General features: G+C 35.0%; 1 protein-coding gene across 3 annotated transcripts in view; it reads right to left on the bottom strand.

The window, feature by feature from the left end:
* LOC135139419 (cyclin-dependent kinase 14) overlaps window positions 1-24,991 on the bottom strand; it is a 193,940-nt gene that overhangs the window by 91,775 nt on the left and 77,174 nt on the right. Inside the window, exon 1 of one of the 3 annotated variants that reach the window (XM_064069640.1) lies at window positions 243-379. The exons of the other annotated variants lie outside the window; for them this stretch is intronic. Within the exon in view, the coding sequence (XP_063925710.1) occupies window positions 243-327 (85 nt within the window). The 5' untranslated portion in view covers window positions 328-379. Of the gene's footprint in view, window positions 1-242; window positions 380-24,991 lie in introns of those variants that run through there. 3 annotated transcript variants of the gene reach the window in all.

The following is a 24,991-nucleotide window of genomic DNA, read 5'->3' as shown; positions in this document are numbered from 1 at the left end:
TTAAGGTTGAAGCGCTTATCTAAGAATAAACGTCATTAATGAACTTAATGTGGTGATCTTAGGATTATACAGATTAGCTGCTTTGAGATTCTCATGTGATTGTTTTTCGAGTGCGTTTTAGCAACGAAATCCTTCGCCATAGAAAGAAACTAAACTCACCTCCCATTATTTTCAACCCGGCAAAATAAAACTGTGCACTCTTTCTACCAACAAAACTACACCAACACACTACGAAAACTTACATCTATTCGTCAACAGCAAGGCGATGTTGCCCTTATCCCCCAAGTGGGTCTTGGTGGACGTGGCCAAAAACTTAAAACCCGCCATTGCCAGCCTCCAAGGCGACGCCGCCACAAGAATAAAATTAAACTTAACCTCCAGGAGCGTCGCCGTAAAACTGATCATATTTATCGGTTTATCGCAAGGTTCCCGTGCAAATATAAACAGATAATTCAGTCGTTAGCCTTGGCGCTGCTGAAAATTACGGGCCGACTACGGAAAAATTTCAAAATCGCCAAACAAAACCGATCCCGTCGAAAGCTAATTCAGATGCATTACGCGTTGCGTAAATCCCGGTAGAGTGTTGTCGGGAAGACTGTAACGTCTGTTATCCGTGGATGCAATGACGTAACGTTACGCAGGATAATTCATAAATCGATTCCGAGGAAATTCCATTTCGGTGCGCGTTCAAAGACCCCAGGAAAATTTCTTATAACTTAATCCGGGGCGAGGAAACTCTCCGATTTCTATTCAATCGGGTATTTGTGTGCTTGTACGGCATGGAGGGTGGATGGTAGATGAGCATAATGGACATGCGAGGCGGCCACCTGAAGGCCTTTCTCCAAGATTTACCATGTTTCATGTGGACGAAGAGAATAAAAATGCGATTCGGCAGATGGAGGAGAAGACGAATGGTCGCCGTGATAAATGCTGGGGCTATTTCGGGCAGAAAATAAGTCGGGGGATGGTGGGATCTGCTGGACTTGAAGTAACAGAGAAAAATGAATATCTTAACGAATGAAGACTATGTTTTTTTTGCTTTAAGTAAAAGATTTGTGAACCTATTTAACTTACAACTGCTACTACGAATAAGTCGATTGTTGTCAAAGATTCAAGAAACGCGTAAATACAATGTCAACTTTAATCCCTTTATCAAGTCGCATAAACAAACCAAGGAAAACATAAACAGAATCGGTAGCAGCTGACCTATTTTTGGAAAACCGTATTGACATGTGATAAAGTGCTAACATAAAGATAAATATCTACACGAATATACAAAACTGCGATAAAATAACGCATAACATTCACAAAAGCTTTGTGCGTAAAGACAGTTACACAAAACAAAAACACTTTAGAAAATTAGGCCAATTTCATTCAGCAATTGTTAAACCACTCAATGACGTTACGATGGTAATGGTATGACATTACCTTTCATCTTAACGTAACCAAATTATTCCTTCTTCTTTATTCTATGGTTTAAGAGCATTAACAATTCTGTAATTAGCTCGTAAAAAAGACCGAAAAAAAAAACGTACTAATAATAACCACACTTTAAAAACAAGTAAGTAATTGTATAAAATCAGACATTTAAGTTTATCTTGGGTCGCAACAAATCCGCAGTTGTATACCCCTTCGAATTTAATATACACTTTCACAAATTTAAATGTTTTGAATTCGATTACTTGTGGACAAATGACAACCAAAAATCAAAATTTTGTTAAAAAGTGAAACGAAGACAAAACCCAAGGAATACGGTATTCCAGGACAATAAACAATTTCTTTGTAGTGTAGTTAAAAATTTGTACACATTTTTATTGGTTAAAAATGTATCAAAGCATATATGTCAAAAGTTTTCTATACACAAAGGTTTAAGTTTTGAACTCTCCTGAATCATCTATGAAGGTTTTGACAAGAATTTTGTCGAACTCGTTGTTATTTGTAATTTATTTTTTGTCGACAATTACAAAAAAGTACAGGTAATTACGTACAGAACTCATGTAGTTAGTCAACATTCCCATAATTTTGCTATAATTACTGCAGAAAAAAATATTATCAGACCTGTCAATCAATATAATGTTTAATTCAATATCGCGTGTTCACATGAGGAGACTTTTACTTTTTTTAGCTATTGGGGATTCACTCGGTCCACAAATACACTTTTCCCTTTTACATGAAGGAGGTTAACCAATATGAATATTTATATCCCTTTTACTTCTCTAGGTTGTAGCCGAGTCCATCGGGCAACTGGCTACTTTCATATTTTGTCGACGTTTCATGACTCCAAGAGTACGAAAAAATACATAGGTCTCCCGTTTTCGTCGAAACAACTGGACCGATTGTAAAATTTTATACGTATTTATTAATCGTGTAGATAGTAAAGCGGAAATCAAAATCATCGCCATCATCGATTTCTACTGCGACGTTTTATTGGTATGTTATTCTCAACGTCTTTCCACTCTAGAGCTGCACTTAGGGCGACAATACACTGCCGTATTAGGAACAAGCCTTCGATGCGCACAAATTACCGGATTTTTATTTACAAGGTCCACTATGATCGTAATACGGGTGGAAAAAGCGACTACTAATTACGAACTCAACTTCGCCATTAGTAGATTTTTATAAAAGATAAAAGCATTACAAATGCACAAAAATAGTTCGGAAGGCTAACATTCTGAAGTGCTACCAAAAAGTACAAAATTATAAAATAGATGTTAACAGCTATAGTTACTTAAGATAATTACCGATCAATTGTTTGTTGCTGTATGTAATAATTATTAATGTATGATGAAGTCAGCGAAAGTTTCTTATCACAAGCATGAGTATATTTACTACAGCAAAATCAATAAATACCGCACTTTAAACAATGAGGAACTTTGTACATTAGTTGAATGATAGTAGGTAAAAAATATCGACGATTTGTGTTCTATCTTTTTTCCACACATCTTATGTTTGGGATTTATTGATCAAAGTGGCACTTAAAAATATACAATATTTTGAATCTTTTGTCCTTTAATGATCAACTTTGTCAGGTTATGTTTCACGGGAATTAAAACGTAATTTTAATTTATTTTTAGTTCTCTTTACAGACCTCGATTCACGCAAAACCACAATCTTGGTGAGGTCAGATTTAATTTTTGAATAAAAAATTGGTTGCAGGTTATTTGGACAGAACTTTTAAAAATTTACAAGATTTGACTTTGCGAATTTAATTTTTTTACGATAATTTCCATAAGGTAAAATATAGATACGTGTGTAGTAAAGATCTGCTATCGAGGACTCGATTCTGCATTGACACAAATGCATTATTCTAAGAAACCATAAACTCAGAATAGGAAGCGATGACGGTCACAGTCCACGATTGCCAATTTTTTAAATGCAAAAACAAGATTCTCTTCTAAAAAAATTAGACAAGACTTAGTTTTACACGACCCTTTTAATGCAATTTTCTGTTTAGCTCGATCCTTTCGGCAGCGCTGCCCATCTGGCCGCATCACCGCCGAAATGAATCCAATTTAACACTCCATCCAAAAGCGAAAGTCGCCTTTTCCACTTTGGCGGATGCGCCGGTCCACATCATCACCACTACACAAAAATAGAATCCCAGCCAGTGAACGACGAAATCGAATCGAACGATTTTCCACGCTTCGACCTCCTAATTAAAACACACTCGAATGGAGGCGAAAGTTACCGTTTGATCCGCTACAAACCGCAAATCCCGCTACTAATCAAATTATCGTCCGACAATCGACTCTATGGGATGCAGCGGCAAGTAGCAGCTCGATTTAATCGAGAAACGATGCACCCGTCCATCCGTTCACCGAATGGTCAAGTGAACCGCAGAACCCGACCCGGTAGAGAAACTGCCGCACAACGCCCGCTCGTAATTGGTTATTTTAGTTTCATGGACCGCTGCCGGAGCACCCGTAATTGGCCTTTAAGTGCTCGACGAAAATTCGCAACCCTCTGTGGCGGAGTCGGAACGTTTCTTATGCAAATCGACGAGCGTATCGTGACGGAATGCTGGCAATTCGAATATGTAAGGTCGGATTTATGGGTGGAAGGTTGCTGGGACATCGGAAATTTCGCTGATACGTGTGAAAGGTGCAACGGCGAGACGTGCTTCGTTCGCGATTTTCCGCTTTATGGATTCCGGGTTGAGAAAGTGCGATGTTTTGTCTGGTTTTAATATGGCTAAAGTGTGTTACGTCAGCGGAGACACGCCGACCTCCATTGGAGTGATGGGATCAATAATCATCAAATATTCAGGTGGGTGTCGAAAAACGAAGCGATGGGAGTTTGGAGGGTGACGTCGATGGAGCATTCGAAGTTTGACAGGACGCGGCGGAGAGACTCGGAAAAAAATTTAATGAAAAGAAAAGGTTCGTTCGTTTTGACGCGGATTTCATTTATAATCAGGCGTAGGACGACAGGACGTCAACACGCAACAAATACGTAATCTGGACTCTTATTTTTCGTGCTTACGACATAATTCACAGCTGGTTGAAGCATCTATGACAATTATAGTGGACTAAATCAGCATCATATGACAGCTCTAAGAGGGTAGAATTCCACAATTTTAAAACATTATTATATTTTCACGATTATACTGAAATCAACCACACGTGATAAAAATTGGTCTAAAGAGTTTAGACAGTACTTCCCTCGCTGTCGGAAACTTGACGACTGCATGCCTATTGTGTTTTTTTTCTCATTACATTTTTGTAGTGGGAATTTAAAAAAAAATTGCGATGACGTCATCAACATTTTTGCAAGGACACGTATATCAGTTGGGATAGATGTAGTGTAATACTAAGAATAAAATGATTGTATTCCCAAATTTTCGGGAAAATGAATTGGGTCGTTTGAATATTGATTTGTAATAATCAATAAAATAACGAAACAATTTACTCACGTATACCTACGTATCAGAGGCAACTGAAAATCGTGTATGTATAAACATTGTTAATTTAAGATGACAGGCGTAACAGCATACGTGAGAGCCAAACACAGAAACTGTAAACAAAACGACCGTCGGTTTTATTGCTTCGACTTCCGCTTATTATATAAAACATTGGGTTTTATTTTAATTCTTGACGGTGAAATTCACAATTGGTTGATTATAAACATGTCTATTTCACATTCGCGGAATCAAGTGAACGCATAAAACAAATGCAGGTCTGTAATGTTAAAGTCGATGTAAATAAGCGTGCTACCCTTATGTTTCAACCGAGTTTTTCCTTTAACAAATTTTGTGTCTACCAAATTGGGTTGGTTGGGGTGTAATACTAATAATAAGTGTTGCCTTTAATTTAATCAATAAAATAAATTGACTTCATTAATTTTTTTGAACCACCTCTTAAGAAAATCTAAAAAATATGAATGGAATGATAAATCACAAGTACAAACTCATCATATTTTTTGCATTTTAGATAGGATTTATTCAGCAAAATTTAAGGGTGACGTCATCAATTTTTTTAGGAGGGATGAACAAATACATTTTGAACAAAAGTTTACCATGCTTATAATAACTTTAAAATATTCCCAAGATTTCAAAGCATTCGGTTTTGTAATTCCTGATTAAATCGATAAAATAAATTCACGCCTTCATTAATTTTTTTGAGTCACCCTGCATATGCAAATCCAAAAATATGAATGGAATGATAAATCACAAGTACAGACTCATCATATTTTGTACATTTTAGATACGATTTATTCGGAAAACTTTTGAGCTGACGTCATCAGTTTTTTGTAGAAGATAACCAAATATATTTTGACTAAAAATTTATTATGCTCTTTATAACCTTAAAACATCTGCAAGATTTCAAAGCATTCGGTTTTGCACTTCCTGATTAAATCAATAAAATAAATTTACGCATTCATTAATTTTTTTGAGTCACTCTGTATATGCAAATCCAAAAAATATGAATGGAGTGATAAATGACAAGTACAGGCTCATCATATTTTGTACATTTTAGATATGATTTATTCGGCAAACTTTCGAGCTGACGTCATCAAGTTTTTGGAGGGGATAAGCAAATATATTTTGACTAAACATTTATTATGCTCTTTATGACCTTAAAACATCTGCAAGATTTCAGAGCATTCGGTTTTGTAGTTCCTGATTAAATCAATAAAATATATTTACGCATTCATTAATTTTTTTGAGTCACCCTGTATATGCAAATCCAAAAAATATTAATGGAGTGATAGTTCACAAGTACAGACTCATCATATTTTGTACATTTTAGATATGATTTATTCCACAAACTTTTGAGCTGACGTCATCAAGTTTTTGGAGGGGATAAGCAAATATTTTTTGACTAAAGATTTATGATGCTCTTTATAGCCTTAAAACATCTGCAACATTTCAAAGCATTCTGGTTAGCAGATTAAAAATTAAATTTCAAAATGTTGTTTTATAATTTTGATTTTTTTTCCAAAAATCTGGACGTTTCGGGTGAAAAGTCGATTCAGAGTTGTAAACTACATGTGTAGGACTATGTTATTTTATACAATTGAAAACCCATTTACTATGTACAATTTTGAAGTGACGTCATCGCTTTAGTGGTGGGGATGATTCGACAAATTTTGGTTAGCGTTTTACCATCTACATGATATTCTTAATATAAGTACAAAATTTCACAACAATCGGTCGAGTACTTTCGGAGATTATCTGTCTAATAAAAATCCGTGACAACAGACGGACAGACGGACAGACGGACAGACGGACGGACAGACGGACAGACGGACGGACAGACGGACAGACGGACAGACGGACGGACAGACGGACAGACAGACGGAAATGGGAGACCTATTTCTTCGTCTTCTAGGGGTCATGAAAGATCGAGAAAACGTAAAAGTAGAGAGTCGGCCGACGGACTCGATTACAATACTTCCTTTGCTTACGCTCGGGAAGTAAAAACGAATGGAATTGGCAATTTCTGCATTAAATAAACAATTTCAATTCAAATGATGTTTTTTATGCATTTATGGCTTTTTTAACGATTCAGTTTTGATTAATAATTTCGCTCGCGCTTTTACATATATGATAAAAATAGCTTTGTTTAAAACAGCCATGTCGTTAGCTTTATTTCAGCAGCGACGTGACATCTATTATTATAATCTCATCATTTACTAGCTACGTATATATCAAACATCCAACGTATCGATTTCAAACAGTGATGCATTATCACAACCCCATTATTAGAAGACCATACGCTTATTACTCTCTGAATGAATCCTTTGAGTAGTCGAACCGGCAATTTTCGGCGGTTCAAATTTCGATAATTAAATTTTACGTCAATCTGAAAATCGGGGGATGATTAAATTTTATAACGTTTCTATGGCGAACGTTTGGAAGCAGACATCCATCAGATGGTATCTGTTTTAATTACCGATTTTCCATACAGATACGGGAACTCTGTCCTATTCAAACAAGCAATTATCAAATTGATGCGTATTCAGGGAATAAATTTGATATACGACAGACGATTTAATACAACAACCATCATCATCGGTGCTTTATGTTGTTTCCTTGCATATTATTCTATTTATTTTATGTAATGATAAAAACACAACCGACATTATTTCACCTCGCTGATAAATGGACAGGAATAAGCTTTATAAATTACGATCGATTCGTTTGGAACTGCGTACCGAAACGAAATAAATTTCATTCTGTTTTATTTATTTTTCTTTTTCTATAAATGTCATTCGGAAATATCTGGTTCTAACTTCAAAGTAATCTCGTGGTTACTTCTTTATTTTTAGGAGAAGAAAAATAACGAAATGTAGGAAAGAAATATGAGTATTTACTAACCTTGATATATTTCAAGATTGCTATTTTAGTTGCATAGGTGACTTTTGGGATGAAATCGAAACCTTCATCTTCAGAAACTCTTGGCATACCAGCACAGCGTTAGTATTTCTGGGACATTTTATGCGCGGCTTTGAAGTGACATGGTAAAACACCAAATTAAGCATTAACTAATGATAGGTTCAATAAACAGAGTTGATAGGTTCAGGAAATTAACAACTGAGACACTTCAATTCGGCGGGCAATTTTTCCAGTAGTATATTCGCTTTTATAGTTGCTATAAATGGAGTTATGTTTTACCAGTCTTAGGTATGCAAGTAGGCAAAAGGCGACAAATTTACAAACTGAGCGCCGAAAATTTTTTTTTATTAATTTTTCCATCTTAAATTGCCACGGCGGGTGGATTAGATAACACAACTTAAAAAAATTACAAATGATTTGAATAAGGCCCATCCGAGTAATGGCTACTTTCATATTTTCTCGACGTTTCATGACGCCTAAACTAAAGTTTTAGTTAGATCCCGAGTTCCACTTTTCACCACTCAATTTTTTAAGTTTTTTGGAAATATGGGTTTACTTGCAGCTCGGTGTCTATGTAGAACCTACGAACACATTTATCAAACGGTGTTGTTTCCAGAAGATTCGAACATAAAACAATTCAAAAAAAAGTTTGTCCCGAAAATTTTTTGACGCCAGATTCTTGGTCAGGAGGTTCGAATTAGAGAACGGTGCAATTTTCAGACAAATCGGGATGGATCCGTTTAAGTGGCATAGCTTGATATGGCCTAAATCCGAAAATTTTGGCTTCTGAAAAATTTGGTCAAATGTAAACATTGGCCAATTTTCTTAAAATTTAGTTTCACGACTTTTTGCATCGCTGAGTCTATTTCTGATATCAGTTATTGAAAATATTCACAATTTTAAACAAATTCCTTCTTTAACATATTCTCAAAAACCAAATTTTGAATTTGACGGTCCATAACTTCGGAACCGGTTGAGATTCAAACTTCCGGTTTTCACCGCTGGTCTTCTTGCAGTTTTGTAGCCGCAATGGTTTTTAGGGCGCAGTCTTTGTCCGTTTACAATTTAGGGGCACATTTATTTCACGGTGCCATTTTCAGCACACACACTCGACATAAAATATTAAAACAAAAAATTTGGAGCCATTCTGCAAATTTTTTGACGCTTGATTCTTGTTCAAGAGGTTCGAATTTGATAACGTTGCAGTTTTTCACACCAATCGGGGTTCGTTTAAGCGAGATAGCTTGATATCAACTAAATCCAAAAATTTTGACCACTTGGAAAAATTTTGTTATAAAATAAGCATTTTCAATCTTCACGAAATTTTGTTTCTGGACTAAATTTGCCACACTGAACCCATTTATTGCATCGGTTTGTTGAAAATGTTCATTATTTTAAACGAAATACTTGTTTAACCTACACTCAAAAATAAAGTCCATTTAAGTAACAGCTTGATATGGCCTAAATCCAAAAAGTTCTGTCCTAAAAAATTAAACATTTTCCAATTTGCTTAAAATTTGGTTTCTAGACCAATTTTGCATCGCTGAGTCTATTTCTGACATCAGTTATTGAGAATTTTCACTATTTTAAACAAATTCCTTCTTGAACATATTCTCAAAAACCAAATTTTTAATTTGACAGTCTATAACTTCGGAATCGGTTGAGATTCAGCGTTCCGATTGTCACTATTGGTTTTCTTGCAGTTTTCTAGTCGCACTAGTTAATTTTCAGGTCGAAGTCTTTGTCCGTTTAAAACCTGCACGCACATTTATCGAGCTGTGCCATTTTCCGAAGACTCGAACATGACATCAAAAAAAAAAAAAAAAATCAGGAGCCATTTTGTATTTTTTTTGATACCAGATTGTTCAGGAGGTTCGAATTAGAGAATGATACAGTTTTTACACCAATTTGAAATTTTTGAGCACAGAATGGCTTGTAAAAATATGATCATAAAATAAGCATTTTCCAATATTTCTAAAATTCGGGTTCTAGAGTAATTTTTCACCTCTAAGTCCAATTTTGGCATCAGTTATTAAAAATTTTCAATTTTTAAATGAAATCCATCGTTAACTCATACTCAAAAACCAAATTTTGAGTTTGAAAGTCCATAACTTCTAAATCGTCTGAGATTCAGAGTTTCGGTTTTCACCGTTCGCTTTTTTGCAGTTTTCTAGTCGCATAGGTTAATTTTCTGACCGAAGTCTTTGTCCGTTTAAAAACAATAAAAAAAAAACAAAACAAAAATCAGGGGCCGTCCTGCATTTCTGGATTCACTCATGTATTATACTTCAATCACCCATACTCCGCCACTGTCAATGATTCTAACGTATTATTTTACGAAAACACACTTGTTTATATTTGCTCTGGAGTGCATTTGTCGTTAAGAAAAGGACAGGGGCGGCTGTAAGTTGAGAAGTTGAAAAGGTACAGGATGCTCCAATATCTAAATATCAAAAAAATTACATGTAATAGGTATTGTCACGCTGGCGTTTTTAGTTCGCGTAGAATTTTTTTCGTACAAAAAAATGAAATTTTAGAACCATTAACAAGTCAAAAATGTTTCTGTGCCAAAGAATGTATTTTGAATTTGATTAATCTGTTAAATGTTATTTGCTACATATTAGTGATTTTCAAAATTCTTTAAGTGAAGAAATACCCAAAGACAAAAAATAGGTCAGGTCAGGTCAGGTCAGACCAAGTCAGCAGAAATGCAGAAAATCCAAAAGAAGTGCCATTTTTCATGCCAAACGACACGATCTAAAACATTAGTCAAAAAGGGGTATTTTTGAGTCAGACGACTAAATGACACTTATCATGGTGTACGTAATATTGGAACATTTAATCCAAAATAATAATAATTTAATCATTTACCATTGTTTAGACCCTTAGAGCATTTAATCCTGTACTAATAATTTATTTCGTATAACACACATGCCGTTTAAAAATTCGATTACGCTTCCTTCAAAGCCGGCTAGCTTCCCGGTTTAACCCAACTTCTCGGTAACAATACCAAAGTAGGAGGAAGCTTTTGGCGCGTTTGAGAACTCCGCATACGTAATACGAGATCATAAGCATTTAAAAAAAGTATAAAGTTTAAACCGAAAAGGGGAACGAACCCTCACCCACATCGAGTGGAAGTAAAACTTTCCAATAAAAACATCCTCTCTCTCGTGTCGATCCTTAATGCAGCGAAAACATCTAAAAGAACCCTCTTGCAACCCTTCCACGTCGCGGGGGATCTTTGCAGCGTTAACCCAATTGAATTCGTTATAAATCGAGATCGTTATTCTCGATTCGTTCCTCTCTCGCGGAAAGCATCATCACCTGCTGATTTTTCACAGCGCGACTCTAGCCCGAAGCCAGCAGCTCCTTAACGAGCTGCATAGGAAGCATTCCTCAAATATTCATGGGGTGTGTTGTGAACGAGCCGGAGGCAGCTTAACGCCGCCGTAAATTGGATGAAGATTGTACCGGCAAATTGAATAAGGAATAAGAAGGTGTTTTTCGGCGTCTAAGTTGCGATGCACTTGGAGCTGGTGGAGAGATAAACAATCGAGCGACGTCGTCTCCGGGGAGCGACCCAGAAAATATTTTGTCGAGGGTCATATCTATCATCGGCAAATTGGATAACGAAAGCCTTTTACGGCGTGTTTCTTCTTTTTGTTGTTGTTAATGTTTCTGCTATGAAGATTGATGGTGGATGCGAGCGGAAACGGATAAAACGTCACCGACCGTTTATTCTCTTTTGCTTGAAGGGGAGAGATTTGTTTTGGTGTGTTGTCGTGCGACGCGGCTTTTTCTTCCTCCTAATAAAATTACCGCAGCTCGCTGTCGGTTCGGACGGTTTATTGAAAGTGATGTTTGAGAAGTACGAAGTTTAAATCAGATAATAGAAACCGCCGTTTCGATGCAATCTCTATAAATATAAGAACGAACGGCAGCAGGGGCAAAAGAAACCAGATACCCACGAGCTATTCACAACAATAAAATTCCTCTTCCACTCTTTTATTGTGGTATTATTTTCCATTTAACAAGGAAACTTGGGTCGAGTGTTGTTCCATGTCGTTATCCATCACTCAACTGGACGCCGTTAGCACATGGCACGTAATTTGACCAATATTAAGTGTTGACATATGTTGCGCCACCGGAACTCGCCCCTTCATAATGAAATATCAAGAGAATTTTTCGAAGGAAATATGCACCACTTTTCCATGCGATAATTAATCTCGGCGTTCTGATTTCTGTCAGTCGGATTTGGATGAAAGTTTTATCGGGGGTTTTATTTTGATTTATTTTCGCGTTTGTTAATGCGATTATGTCCGAAATGACGAATATGGAAATCGAGGGTTCGGGAAACGTGACCAGATTCTTGAAACGCTCTCACGAAGAAATGCGGCGGCAGATGTTATTGTCGTCGATTTTAAACGTGCACCACAAAAACCGTACTTCGTCGTCAGCTGAAGAGCCAGCCGAAGTGATGGCGGGAAGTGACTTATCTCTAATCAGGAGTCGACTGAGTGGATGCCGCCAGAAATTTTATCGATTAGAAGTTGTCATCTTGTTGAGGAATGGGCTTGACTCCTGTTCGGAGGTATTGATTTCCTGTGGGGATTAAATAAATAAAGAATTGCTGCTTGAAAATGATACTCTGGAGTACACCACCCATTATTCGATTAAATGGAAAGTGGATGTGTACATAGTAGGAGGGCTGAAATTCATTCACTCAGCTAATGTGCAGCACAAAGATCTCTAGTTCCTTTGTACGTACGCAGTCTTTGACTTAAAATATCTCTTTAAGCAAAGGGTTTCGTTTTAGTTATTTTATTTCTATTGTATTTTCTCAAGAAAGGAGATCGTCTTGTCTGCATTAAAAATATCTTTCGTTTCGGCCAATTCCACAATTTTATTTGATATGGAAGTTAAAATCGAAAGCGTAAAATAGAACTAACCATTGTTGACAGTTAATCCACACCAGGCATACAATACATTACGATTTCAAAATTTAAGCACTGTGTCTAAATTTCCCAGATGTCTTTTACACAAAAAAGGCGCTTAGACAAGTTTACTATGGTAACAATACAATTTCTGAACAATAACTGAATCAAATAAATTGCGTGTAATATGGATAGTAGAATAAATACGCTGGAGGCTACTGTCTGTCAATTTAATGCGAATTTGAACCTTTCAGGATTAACGTTGTAAACAACAAAACAACACTACAAACCGCCTCTGATTTCTATTTTTAAACGCCGTTTTAACACTTTTTATCACCTATCAGTTGCTGAAGCGTTACATTTTTACCCCTGGGGCTACTAAAACAATTTCCCCTGGAAACTGAAACATTTTAACGCAACTTTTCCTACTGTTATATATTCCGAAATTTTGATGATATTAGAGTTCCCGCATGAGGTTTGGGTTCAGTCGTGTTGTTAAGCAAAGTGTCAGACAGAGTTTGCACTAATTTGATAAATATTTAAAATTACTGTTATTTTTTATTTATATTGTAAAAAAACCGAATGCTCTTTTGTCAAGGAAACTACTCTAAATGAACCTGGTTACATATTAGTCAACACTTTGGTCAGCCAAACAGAATTACCATGTTCTGCTAGCTACAACTTTTTAGAAATTCCACCAAGAATAGTTGCGCAAGACCTTCGAAAAGTATGTCCTATATATGACTTAGGACTTTAGAGCTTGAAAGAAGTGATGTTCCTACCTGACATACTCTTTTTACTTCCCGAGCGTAAGCAAAGGAAGTATTGTAATCGAGTCCGTCGGCCGACTGTCTACTTTTACGTTTTCTCGATCTTTCATGACCCCTAGAAGACGAAGAAATAGGTCTCCCATTTCCGTCTGTCTGTCCGTCTGTCCGTCTGTTGTCCCGGATTTTTATTAGACAGATAATCTCCGAAAGTACTCGACCGATTGTTGTGAAATTTTGTACTTATATTAAGAATATCATGTAGATGGTAAAACGCTAACCAAAATTTGTCTAATCATCCCCACCACTAATGCGATGACGTCACTTCAAAATTGTACATAGTAAATGGGTTTTCAATTGTATAAAATAACATAGTCCTGCACATGTAGTTTATAACTCTGAATCGACTTTTCACCCGAAACGTCCAGATTTTTGGAAAAAAAATCAAAATTATAAAACAACATTTTGAAATTTATTTTTAATCTGCTAACCAGAATGCTTTGAAATGTTGCAGATGTTTTAAGGCTATAAAGAGCATCATAAATCTTTAGTCAAAAAATATTTGCTTATCCCCTCCAAAAACTTGATGACGTCAGCTCAAAAGTTTGTGGAATAAATCATATCTAAAATGTACAAAATATGATGAGTCTGTACTTGTGATCTATCACTCCATTCATATTTTTTGGATTTGCATATACAGGGTGACCCAAAAAAATTAATGAATGCGTAAATTTATTTTACTGATTTACTCAGAAACTACAAAACCGAATGCTTTAAAATCTTGCAGATGTTTTAAGGTCATAAAGAGCATAATAAATGTTTAGTCAAAATATATTTGCTTATCCCCTCCAAAAACTTGATGACGTCAGCTCGAAAGTTTGCCGAATAAATCATATCTAAAATGTACAAAATATGATGAGTCTGTACTTGTCATTTATCACTCCATTCATATTTTTTGGTTTGCATATACAGAGTGACTCAAAAAAATTAATGAATGCGTAAATATATTTTATTGATTTAATCAGGAACTACAAAACGGAATGCTCTGACATCTTGCAGATGTTTTAAGGTTATAAAGAGCATAATAAATGTTTAGTCAAAATATATTTGCTTATCCCCTCCAAAAACTTGATGACGTCAGCTCGAAAATTTGCCGAATAAATCATATCTAAAATGTACAAAATATGATGAGTCTGTACTTGTGATCTATCACTCCATTCATATTTTTTGGATTTGCATATACAGGGTGATTCAAGAAAATAAATTAGAGCGTAAATATATTTTACTGATTTACTCAGGAACTACAAAACCGAATGCTTCGAAATCTTGAAGATATTTTAAAATTATCATAAGCATAGTAAATTTTTGATCAAAATGTATTTGGTCGTCCCCCTAAAAAATTTATGACGTCACCACAAAATTTTGCTGAATAAATCCTATCTAAAATGTACAAAATATGGTGAGTCTCTTCTTGTGATTTATCATTCCATTCAAATTTTTTCGATTTGCATATACAGGGTGACTCAAAAAAATTAATGAATGCGTAAATTTATTTTATTGATTTAATCAGGAACTACAAAACCGAATGCTTTGAAATCTTGCAGATGTTTTAAGGTTATAAAGAGCATAATAAATTTTTAGTCAAAATATATTTGGTTATCTTCTACAGAAAACTGATGACGTCAGCTCAAAAGTTTGCCGAATAAATCGTATCTAAAATGTACAAAATATGATGAGTCTGTACTTGTGATTTATCATTCCATTCGTATTTTTGGATTTGCATATGCAGGGTGACTCAAAAAAATTAATGAAGGCGTGAATTTATTTTATCGATTTAATTAGGAATTACAAAACCGAATGCTTTGAAATCTTGGGAATATTTTAAAGTTATTATAAGCATGGTAAACTTTTGTTCAAAATGTATTTGTTCATCCCTCCTAAAAAAATTGATGACGTCACCCTTAAATTTTGCTGAATAAATCCTATCTAAAATGCAAAAAATATGATGAGTTTGTACTTGTGATTTATCATTCCATTCATATTTTTTAGATTTTCTTAAGAGGTGGTTCAAAAAAATTAATGAAGTCAATTTATTTTATTGATTAAATTAAAGGCAACACTTATTATTAGTATTACACCTCAACCAACCCAATTTGGTAGACACAAAATTTGTTAAAGGAAAAACTCGGTTGAAACATAAGGGTAGCACGCTTATTTACATCGACTTTAACATTACAGACCTGCATTTGTTTTATGCGATCACTTGGTTCCGCGAATGTGAAATAGGCATGTTTATAATCAACCAATTGTCAATTTCAGCGTCAAGAATTAAAATAAAACCCAATGTTTTATATAATAAGCGGAAGTCGAAGCAATAAAACCGATGGTCGTTTTGTTTACAGTTTCTCTGTTTGACTCTCACGTATGCTGTTAGGCTTGTCATCTTAAATTAAGAATGTTTATACATAAACGATTTTCAGTTGCCGTATACGTGAGTAAATTGTTTCGTTATTTTATTGATTATAAAAAATCAATATTCAAAACGACCCAATTCATTTTCCCGAAAATTTGGGAATACAATAATTTTATTCTTAGTATTACACTACATCTATCCCAACTGATATACGTGTCCTTGCAAAAATGTTGACGTCATCGCAATTTTTTTTAAATTCCCACTACAAAAATGTAATGAGAAAAAAACACAATAGCCATGCAGTCGTCAAGTTTCCGACAGCGAGGGAAGTACTGTCTAAACTCTTTAGACCAATTTTTTTCTACTGCTACTGCTATTTAATTGTCGAACGACTAAGTATGTATTCTGCAAAGACTTGAACCCTTCATTATTGAGAAAAAATCCAGACTTTTTTTAACTTATAAATCTGGAACGAACATTATCGTCATGTCATGTCATTAATTGAAAAAATTCATCCGCTTATATAGCAAATAAAAAAGACAAAAGAAATCACGAATTATTTAGACGAAAAAAGTTATCTGATATAGTAAACAGTGTAAGCTTTCCTCAGAAAAATCAATAATACTTTGTGTTTGTACATTGCTGTTTGGAACATAATCCTAAGTATCAGATTTATGTGTATTTATTGCTTCACAGTAACGTTTTCCGTGAAGCAATTATACAGGGTGAATCAATAAGCACGCACTTCTTGATATCTCCTTTGTTTCTAGAGATTCAAAAAATTTAAACATCAAAGTTGTTCAGTTTTTTGAGTAGCCGATAATAAAATTATATTTTTTGGTCTAAAGAGTTTTTATTTATTTTAAACAGAAATCAATTATATCCAAAAATGACGCAAAAACTCGATAGTATATTGTTAAGTAAGCTCTGAAAGACTGGAAAAAAAACAGTAAAAAATTCCCTGAACCAAATTTTTGAAAATATGAAACTTCAAAGTTGAAGAATTAACTTCGTAATTCTGAAATGTTGTAATTTCCCCACAAATTTAGTTAAATAGTAAAATAAGTTTTATGAACTTGACGACTCCTTGTCAATGTTTCTTAAGAAAAAAGAGGTCTCAAAAACAGAATCACTAACATATGAACACTATTTTAATTACATAAACTAAACAAATTATTGAACCTCAGAAATGTTTTACAGTCAAACGTACAGCCAGATTAAAAAAAATGTTTTCAGTTCAAAATCACAAACTAGTACTTGCAATTATTAAAATTCAGCGACAACTTCTCAAAGAATATCTACCCATATGCAAAATAATCAACGAGCTTTATTGAAATGAACATCACGTTTACTAGTTATGACAAAACCAAACAGCTTCCGAACTACTCCCATACAAGGTTACAACACAAAAAAGAAACCTCGAGGAGAAAAGTGTACAAAAAAATGTAGATTTATCTTTGTGCTCTACCAACCGTCGACAGACTGCTATTTAATTATGACACATCCTGTACACTTGAAGGCCGAGAAGGAGCAATTTTGAAACACTGGTAAAAACAAAACCTTAAAAAATAATAAATTATAACATGTAATCGATTAAAACAAGAAAAAACGGAAAGAAATTGCAGCCAGTTTTATTAATTAAAATACAAGGCTATTGAATAACCATTTTTAGAATTGTGTGTGATTAAAAACGCACTAAATTATAACATACAAAAAATTCAACATGCAATTCCACAATTCGAGTTTTACGACGTGCACATTTTCAATTTAAAAATCCCGGGGCAGTTATTATAATTACGAAATAATTTTATTACAGTTTTCAAAAGCACGTTGCTTGGTAACACCCCAACGTGCAGCACGTCGGACGTGCTTAAGAAAGTTACGACAAAATTATCCATTGATCATTACCTTTTTTTTCTATTCAATTTCAAACAGCTATAATGATTGCAATATTATAGTTGTTAATTTCCTTTCCACACGGTTTAAACGGCAGCTGCAATAAAGTCCTTACGATATCGCTTCCTCGTCCTTTACAATCCCCAACAGGTTTCCCGGACAATTTGTAGAATCAATCATTATTTGCGTCATCAAACCGTGAAAGCAACAGTGAAAGAAAGCATTATTTGCTTACGTGATAAAAAACAGATCGCTGAGTGGAAAATATTTACATAACAAAACTACAAAATATTGATCTGGAAATGGTTCACAAATTTGTGTCTTCTTTGAAAGTTTCCAACTTGTCTACGCGGCGCGTTAATAACTTCACAATGCCGGGTACCATCTTTTTTGAATTTCCACTTGTCTGACTCCGGAGTAGACAGTACCGAAGCACTTCACTTCTTATCAATCTTCTTTTATTCGCCCTCTGGGAGCAACATAATTTCCGTAATTAAATTTCCATCTCGACATATTTAAACATTCATCCTCGGATTCCAAACTCTCCGTCTATCTGAATAATAAATACCAGCGGAAGCCTCCCTCACCACCGAGTTAAACTGACCGAAACCCCAACCAGGAAAGCTCCCCGTCGTGCCAACTTCCAAATAAGTCAATATTATTTCTTTCTCTTTGACATTTGATATTTCTTTTTTCCCGGCGACATTGACAAGTTTATTGAATTTCGTGTTTGCACAATTGCCAGCCACTTGCTTTCTCACGTTTTCCACCTTCCAGCCACCACGTTCCTTCTCCATTGTTGTTTCGCAATTTATCGTCACGACATTCCTGCGGTAATACGGCCCATAAAAATGGTGTGTATTCGGGAACGAATGAGTTTTTACGTGTACGGCTCGCGTCTCCGAACGTTATCCCATTAAATCGAAATAAAAATACGCGAAATTCTGAGGAACAAGTCGGATCTTCCGAAACTGTGCGGAAAGTAGATGAAATATTCATGAGGACGGTCGAGCCAGGAATAAGAAGTGTCATAACGCCGATGTAAAATATTACAACTTGTGTGTACCGAATTCGGTCTACATGCGGCATGTTGAATTTACAGCCGGCGTTAAAGATTTATTTCAATAAACGGAGGAACGCAGAAAAAAGTGTAAAAAGGGGGCAACTTTCGCATCTAATTTGCCCACTGGGAAACTCCGCAGACGGGGAAGAAGTTTCTCGCACGACCAATCAAAACGCTACAACTTCGCAAGGTAATAAAGTGATTGGATCGGTTCCGCACAAAAAACCAATCAGTCAGATTAGCGTATAAATCTACCCGAGAACGTCCGTCAAGATGCGGCAATAAAGTATTTTTTGCTCTTGCTGGAGCCATATCGGGCCAATTTTAACCACTTCCTCAGAAACGCTTGCCAAGCGCAAGAACTACTCGATGAGTGATGAGAAAGAAAATCGGGGGGAAAATGAAAGAAGACGATAGATTTTGAAGATCCTGGTCTCCTTTGTCCTGCGGAATTTGTGTTACAAAAATGTTTTATTGCTTCTGGAGATTTATTCCATTCAACCAGGGCTCAGATGTTCGTCTCGGGTCAGCAGATTTAAATATGCAAGAGTTTCGCCTTTTGAAGAAGGCGGCTAGACGCCATTTGCTTAAGGGCATGCTAATTCTGCAAACGTTTTACTGTCTTGGTTGTTATCCATCTTGAGTGGCGCATAGTAGGGTGTTTACTGGAATTTTTACTTCTTGGAAAATTTTAGCCCAGAGTTCGGGTCCTGCGACTTAAGCATTCTCCTTGGCTGTTTTGCAGCAAGAAACCTCCTCCGAACTTCGAACCTTACACCCTTAATTCGATCAGGAAAAACAGGATATGATCGAAGGGAAACCCTATCGCTGAGGGCTTAATGACCCAATCCGTCTCTTTCCTACCAATTACCCCTGCTAGATTAATAATTAACAATTAATCCGTCGTCCGCGCTAAAAACGACAGCTGAGTAAACGAGGCCCTAATTGCATTTCGTTGGGGGCTCCATCAGGGGGCGCCTTTCGAAAATCAATGCCTGCAATAATGGCTCAGAGGGTGCGAAGAGACCTGGAGCAGCACAGATTATCGAATGCTTAGTAGACGGCTGAGTGAAACTATGCTCCTGACAGGTCCCTAATTGATCCTGGCGGTTGATAAGCAAAGGGTTTCGTGAATCTTGGCCACTTTGTGAACTTTGTTCCGCAACTTTAATAAGAACTTTGAAATGGTGTCGGCTGTAAGGATTAATTGCGTATCCGACTTTCGAGCGGAAAACGATACACTTGAGATAGACCCAACCGAGGAGACGGCATTGTTGTCAAAAATTATCCGGATAGAGTTCCTAAATCGCGAGATTTAAGGACTTAACATTTAGAATATGGAGCCCTTTGTCTGGGTAAGAGAGTGTTTGTGCTGAAATTAATACAATAATTATATTATTTAGTTATTGTGTGTGCTCCAGTTGTTTTGAATAGATGATTTAGAACGAGGAGATTGTCACAAGGTCCACTAAAACAGCAATTGCTGTATTGTGTACACAAATTGAATAGATACCGATTTGAAATTTACGTAGCAAAACGACACATTCATGTCAATTTGATTATTGTGCACGTGTTTGAAATGTAATTAAATTACGAGAGTTTGTTTTGGTAACCACTCGGAATTCGCTGTTGTTTGTGCTTTCACAGTTATTACAAGCTGAATTGGATGCTACCTTCAAGGAAAATGGATAAACATATTGAAAAGGTCGAGTACATTAAAATGTTATAATTTCGCCACAGTTTTACGTTACTGTTGCTACAACAGAAACATTATTAACCCAATTTTATTAACACACATCTGACTTATAAATAATCTGGATTAGAGTGTGTTTACAGTGCGGTGGATGGCTTTATGAGAGATTCAAGTGTTATAATACGAAATATACAGGGTGATTTCGAAATGTGTGCAAATACATTTCGTTGAAAATAAAAACTTATCGGGCTAAATTACAGTCGACAACAATCCAACGATAATAATTTAAACCTAAACTAACTATTAAGCAGACATTAATCTTTCATAACTAACATCTATCCACATACACTGACATCTGAAACCGTTCCTTTCTCATATCTAAAAAAATATTACTTATATCATTTGCGGTAATACGGAATTCTCGCAAAATCCCAACCGCGAAACCGCCACAAAAACATACACCAAATGTCACAACAACAACAACGTAACTTCCACATTAATTAACACTGTGTATGAAATAAAATTTTAAGCTCCGCTAATTAAAATTGCTGAAAATGCCTTTGTCGAAAAACATCACTTTGTCCCCCAGCTTCAATTACCAAAAGCCTTTTAGAACCTATTTTCTTAAATTAGAGCGCAACAGAGTGTCAAAAATCCAGTTCTTTCGACACCTTGCTTTCCGCGTTACAAAACACTGGGCCGCCTCCTCTAAAAAACCCCCAATTGGATAATTCCACACGGAATGTTCGCCGTCTCGTCACGTCACGAGTCAATTTAAAGATCCCACTCTTTAGTTAATGCATCAACCAGATGTTCTTGGAACAGATCGAGCAGAACAAAGAGGAGATAATGCATTAATTATCATCCGCCGCACTTGCTGCTCGATTTTAAAATACTTGCACGGTTGGAAGCCGCATTTGTTTGAGCTAATTCGCTGTTCTTTACATTTTTCTTCAAGCAGGTTATTGCAAGATCTTTAACAATAACTTTCATGTACAAAACTACATTCAGTACACGGTATTGATATTAATTACTACGAATGATCAAGCAAAACTGCATATGTTAACCAGATTCGAATTGACTTTTTACTTCCCGAGCTTACGCTAAAGAAATCGAGTCCATCGGCCCGACTGTTGTGTTTTTTCGACCTTTCATGACATTTACAATGGTAAATTGGTTTTTATTTTTGTAACATAAGAACTCCTGTATTTTTGGTGTACGAATCCGTGTTGAATCTTCACCCTACACATTCAAGTTTTTGAAAAAAAAAAGTCAAAATTGTATAAGATTTGGGAGTTAAATTTTGAAACTGTAAAACTGAATGCTCTGAAATCATCATAAGCATGCTAAGTTGTTATTCCTTTATCCCGTCTCAAAAAATGGATGACGTCATCTCAAAATTTTGCAAAATAATATGACTCTATACTTGTGGTTTATGAATGCACTCATAGTTTTTAGAATTACTTATACAAGCTGACTCAAAAAAATAATAAATGTGGCAGTTAGTTTATTTTGCTGATTAAACCAAAAACGACTCACTCCATTTTCCCGAAAATTTGGGAGTACAGTACTGTTATGAGTGTGATCACTAAAAATCTGCACAAAGTTGACAAAGTCCTCTGGTTTTCTTATTTTTATGTTTGTACTAGTTTGTAGCCACCAAATTAGTTATCTCGGGGTTTGGCACACTTTGGATTTAAAACCTTAAACAAATACAGTGTAAGTTTTGACCTTATTTATATTTACCATTAAAAAATTCGCAAACGATATTTCTCCTAATGTATTCCATTGTTTAAACAACTATTATAAAAATAATAACAAATATGTATTTCAATTTAACGCTTCAAATGTCAGAAATCAATACAGCAAAAACCAATAATAATTGCAAAAATGTTCATGACGTCATCACAAAATCTTGTAATGGAAAAACTCATTTGAAACAAATGCGCAGCATGTTCTCTGGATTTACTCTAACATTAATACCTATCTTTATTTTAACTTAGAAGACTTCCCATAAAAAAATAAAATTCACAAAATCAAATCTTATAATTTTTCGAAAAATCTGGATTTATTTACCTTCCACGAATTATTTTTTATAACAATTTATCGGTCTTCCATTTGCTTTAATTTTTCCAATTTTCCATGTTTATTCATTTTTTTCAATTTTTCGTTTCCAAAATTTTTCAAGTTTTCGATTTTATTTTTCATTTTCCCGATTTTCTAACTTTCAGTTTTCTCGATTTTATATCACAATTTTTTGTTTTGCCATTTCCTTTATTTTTTCAATATTTCTTTTGATTTTACCATTTTTCGTTTAATCAGTTCTTCAAATTTTCAATATTTGAGTTTTACAATTATGGAATTTTTTCATTTTTTTTTATTCGAAAAAGTGAAGAAATAAAAAATCGAAACATTGAAAAACCAAAAGTCGAGAAACTTTAAAATCGAAAAATTGGAAAGAAAAAACGAATCGAATATGTAAATTGGAAAATCCAAAAATTGTACAATCGAAAAGTTATAGAATCCTCAAAAAAGTCGGAAAACTGTATCACTGAAAGATCTAAAAAAAAGAAAATTTAAATACCGAAAAATTGCAAATCAAAAATTTAAGAAATAAATAATTGAAGAATCGAGAAATTGAAAAACATAAAATCAAAAAAATGAAAAATTAAAAAATCTAAAAGTTGAAGAATCAAAAAATTGAAATCTGAAAAATTGCAAGTTGAAACACTGAAAAAATTCGCATTGAACCTTAAAGAGTAATTAGGGAATCAGAGCATTGAAAAACCCAAAAATTTTAAAAATAAAAAATAAAAAACTGAAACGAAAAATTACAAATCGAAAAATTGAAGAAATGAATAACTGAAAAATCCAATAATTGAAAAATTAAAAATCAAAAATTCGTTAAACTGTAAATCGAAAACTTGCAAAATTTACAAATTGAAACTTATAAAAGTTGGAAAATTGGAAGACTGAAATATTTAAATGAAAACTCGAAGAGATTCATATTGTAAAATTGAAGGAAAAAAAATATGGATAAATCGCAAATCGAAAAACTGAAGAGACGAAATATTGAAAAAATTAAAATTGAAAAAACAAACAATTATAAAATCGAAACATTGAATAATCGAAGAATTGAAAAATTCAAAATTCGGAAAAAAGGAAAACTGAAAAATTTAAATTTGAAAACTCTAAAAATTGCAAATCGAAAAAGCGAAGAAACGAAAAAAAGAAAAATTCAAGAATTTACGCCACTAGTTTTTACTTTATATAGGTTACCAGAAAACAATGGAAAAAAGAAACAGAAAAAACAAGAAAAGTTCTGTCGAAATAACCTTCGTCAATGGTTTGTTTATTGTCCAAAGTAGGTAAAGTGGGTTACACTTAATTTGTCATTATCCAACTTTGGCTACAGTTATCTCTGAAACTAAACATCGAAACCGAATTTACGAAGCGACCCACCATGCAGAAAACACGACTTCTTTACACAACAAGCCGTAAATTGCGCTCGATTGAGTTAAAAGAAAACTCAGATGTGATTATTTTCACCGCCCCATTTCCAATTCCATTTTTTTACGATTTTGTAACACGATATTTTCATTTGTCGAAGTTACCTCGATGGATTTGTTCGATCGCCTCCGGTTCACATTTCAATTTCATGCTTCGAATTTTACTATCACGCCAATAATTGTTTTTTAATTTTTCATGTCGCGGAATAATTAATACAGCACTCGTAATCAACCACGATAGCCGTTAATAGTGCAATTATATTAAAAACTGTGGTCGGCTAAAAAAAGGTGCTCGTTTTCAAGTTCCCGTCATTGTATGCCCATTTACTTTTCGCTGTGATTTTCCTGCGTGACTCATTCGAAACGTGTGCGTACAGTTTAATGAACAATTGAACTGAGTCGTTCATAAAAGAAGTGAACAGGCATGACTAACGACAGTGTAGAAATGGTCAGAACAGTAGTGGGTGGAAATGTATTCATTATGCCATTACCGACACAGCGACCACATCGTTGTGAATTAATTCCATCGCATATTATGCATACGTCGCTTAATGATGAAATATTTCCCAGACGCCGCACAACAACGTCTTCTTCACTCAGAAATCCACAAACTGTGACAGAAATAATTGTTCCGGAAAGTTCCGCAAGTGAGCTCCGGAACTTGAATGAGTTTACGTCACTAATAGCCTTGTCTTATGTCTAATTACTCATTCGTCGAGATTTCAAAGCCCGTAATACCCGGAGTTCACTAACCGATGTATTTATAAACAAAACACCCGAGCTTCCGAGACTAGTGACCACACGCACAAATTTAATTAGTTATTAATTTCGTCAGGCGCGAGTTGGCTTCATGCCAAAGCTCAAGTAACAATCTCACTT

Source organism: Zophobas morio, unplaced genomic scaffold, assembly GCF_036711695.1.
Source record: "Zophobas morio isolate AGI-343-1 ecotype UQ-CSIRO unplaced genomic scaffold, CSIRO_AGI_Zmor_V1 ptg000031l, whole genome shotgun sequence".
Taxonomy (NCBI): Eukaryota; Metazoa; Arthropoda; class Insecta; order Coleoptera; family Tenebrionidae; genus Zophobas; species Zophobas morio.
This window is presented reverse-complemented; position numbering and strand designations above follow the sequence as displayed.